Source organism: Carlito syrichta, unplaced genomic scaffold (assembly GCF_000164805.1).
Source record: "Carlito syrichta isolate Samal-C Ts95f unplaced genomic scaffold, Tarsius_syrichta-2.0.1 Scaffold315987, whole genome shotgun sequence".
NCBI lineage: Eukaryota > Metazoa > Chordata > Mammalia > Primates > Tarsiidae > Carlito > Carlito syrichta.
Genome location: NW_007260083.1, coordinates 244,026 through 245,460, shown reverse-complemented (window position 1 = coordinate 245,460; position 1,435 = coordinate 244,026). Strand labels below are relative to the sequence as shown.

The window sequence follows — 1,435 nt, the reverse complement described above, 5'->3', positions numbered from 1 at the left end:
CGGCCGGGTCGAGGCCACGTGCCCCAGCGGCCGGGCCGCGCGCGGTGGGCGTGGCTTGGGGCTCGGGGGGCGGGCCCCGTGTGTCCTTGGGCGGAGAGGGGAGGTGACTCCGGCCGGAGAGGACGCAGGATGAGGGCCCTGCGGGTGAGGCCCCCACGGGCTGGGCCGGGGTCCCGACCCCGAGAGCCCTCACCCCGGCACTCGACCCTAAGCATCCTCGCATCTGGGGCCTCGGAACCGAGCCCCCTTCGGGGTCTGGGGCTCCCTCCCGCACAGCCAGGGCCCCTGCCCCGGACCCAGGCCTCGGGGGCCGCCAGGGACCCGTAGCGGGCCCAAAGCGCTGCGTCCGGAGCTCCCTTAACACCTCGGGGCTTCAGACACTGGGGACCTGCCGCCGCCACCCCTTACCCAGGACCTCTCGGGCAGCCTGGAAACTCCCGGGACCTGGCTTCCCCCGTTAATCCAGGAAACCCTCCCCCCGAAAAACACCCCAGGGCTTGGACTCCCAGAATATGAGAGCCCCTCGGGGGTGCTCTCCCCTTTCAGGACGCCCTAGACAGCCTCGTCACCTCCAAACCGGACTCTAGCGCGAGTTGCTTTCTGGGCCGGTTCGACAGCGTCCCCTCCCCCACCGCGCTGCGGGTTCGAATCTTCCCTTGGAGACTCTCGCCCGGGCTAGCACCGTCCCCACTCCGATCTCAGCCGGGGCCTCCAGGCCGGGCCCACTTCAGGACACCCGAGTGCCTCCAATACCCATCCTCTCCCTCCAGGTCTCCCAGGCGCTGGTCCGCGCCTTCGGCTCAACCGCCCGGAACCGCTTTGAGAACCGCGTGGCGGAGAAACAGAAGCTCTTCCAGGTGGGCGGGGCAAGGGGAGGAGCCCGGGCCGCCCGCTGGGGCTGAGCCAAGCCGGGGCGGGGGGCGGGGGTGATGCGCTCTCAGGGGCTGCCAGCACCCCTCTCTCATCGGATACCCCACACCCAGGCGGACAATGACCTCCCGGTGCACTTAAAAGGCGGAGCGACAGACAACATCTTGTACCGACTGACTATGGCGCTGTGCCTGGGCGGTGAGCGCCGGGTCCGGCTCGGCGGGAGCTGCGGGCGCCGCAGTGAGGAGGGGCGGGTTCGGGGACTCACGGGCGTCTGGGTTGCAGTTTGGCGTTCCGGGAGGGGGTTGGATCCTGAACTGGCCACGTCTGGGGACCAGGCTGGAGATACCCAGAGCCTGGGATCTAAGGATCCCATCCCAGGAGAGGAGCCAGACCAGTGATGGGTCTAGGGCCCAGGCGGGAGTCTGGGGGAGAAAGCACCCGGCCTAGCCTAGATCGTTGCCAGGGGGTTCCGTACCTGAGCCCAGTCTGGTAAGGGAACAGGAGCTGGGATCCGGGCTAGGGGTTGGGACACCTGCAGAAATGGGCTTAAGAGGCCGGACGA

The 1,435-nt window shown here is 69.1% G+C and overlaps 2 protein-coding genes across 2 annotated transcripts in view; one reads left to right on the top strand and one right to left on the bottom strand.

The window, feature by feature from the left end:
* The first annotated feature begins 91 nt into the window (after positions 1-91).
* COX7AH (cytochrome c oxidase subunit 7A1, mitochondrial) overlaps positions 92-1,435 on the top strand; it is a 1,654-nt gene continuing 310 nt past the window's right edge. The window contains exons 1-3 of the mRNA XM_008073644.1: positions 92-144; positions 771-857; positions 984-1,068. Coding sequence (XP_008071835.1) covers positions 130-144; positions 771-857; positions 984-1,068 — 187 coding nt within the window. The 5' untranslated portion in view covers positions 92-129. The remainder of the gene's footprint in view (positions 145-770; positions 858-983; positions 1,069-1,435) is intronic.
* The window catches only part of CAPNS1 (calpain small subunit 1), a 9,074-nt gene continuing 8,813 nt past the window's right edge, over positions 1,175-1,435 (bottom strand). Inside the window, exon 11 of the transcript XR_002481296.1 lies at positions 1,175-1,209. The gene's annotated coding sequence lies outside the window, so the exon portion shown is untranslated. The remainder of the gene's footprint in view (positions 1,210-1,435) is intronic.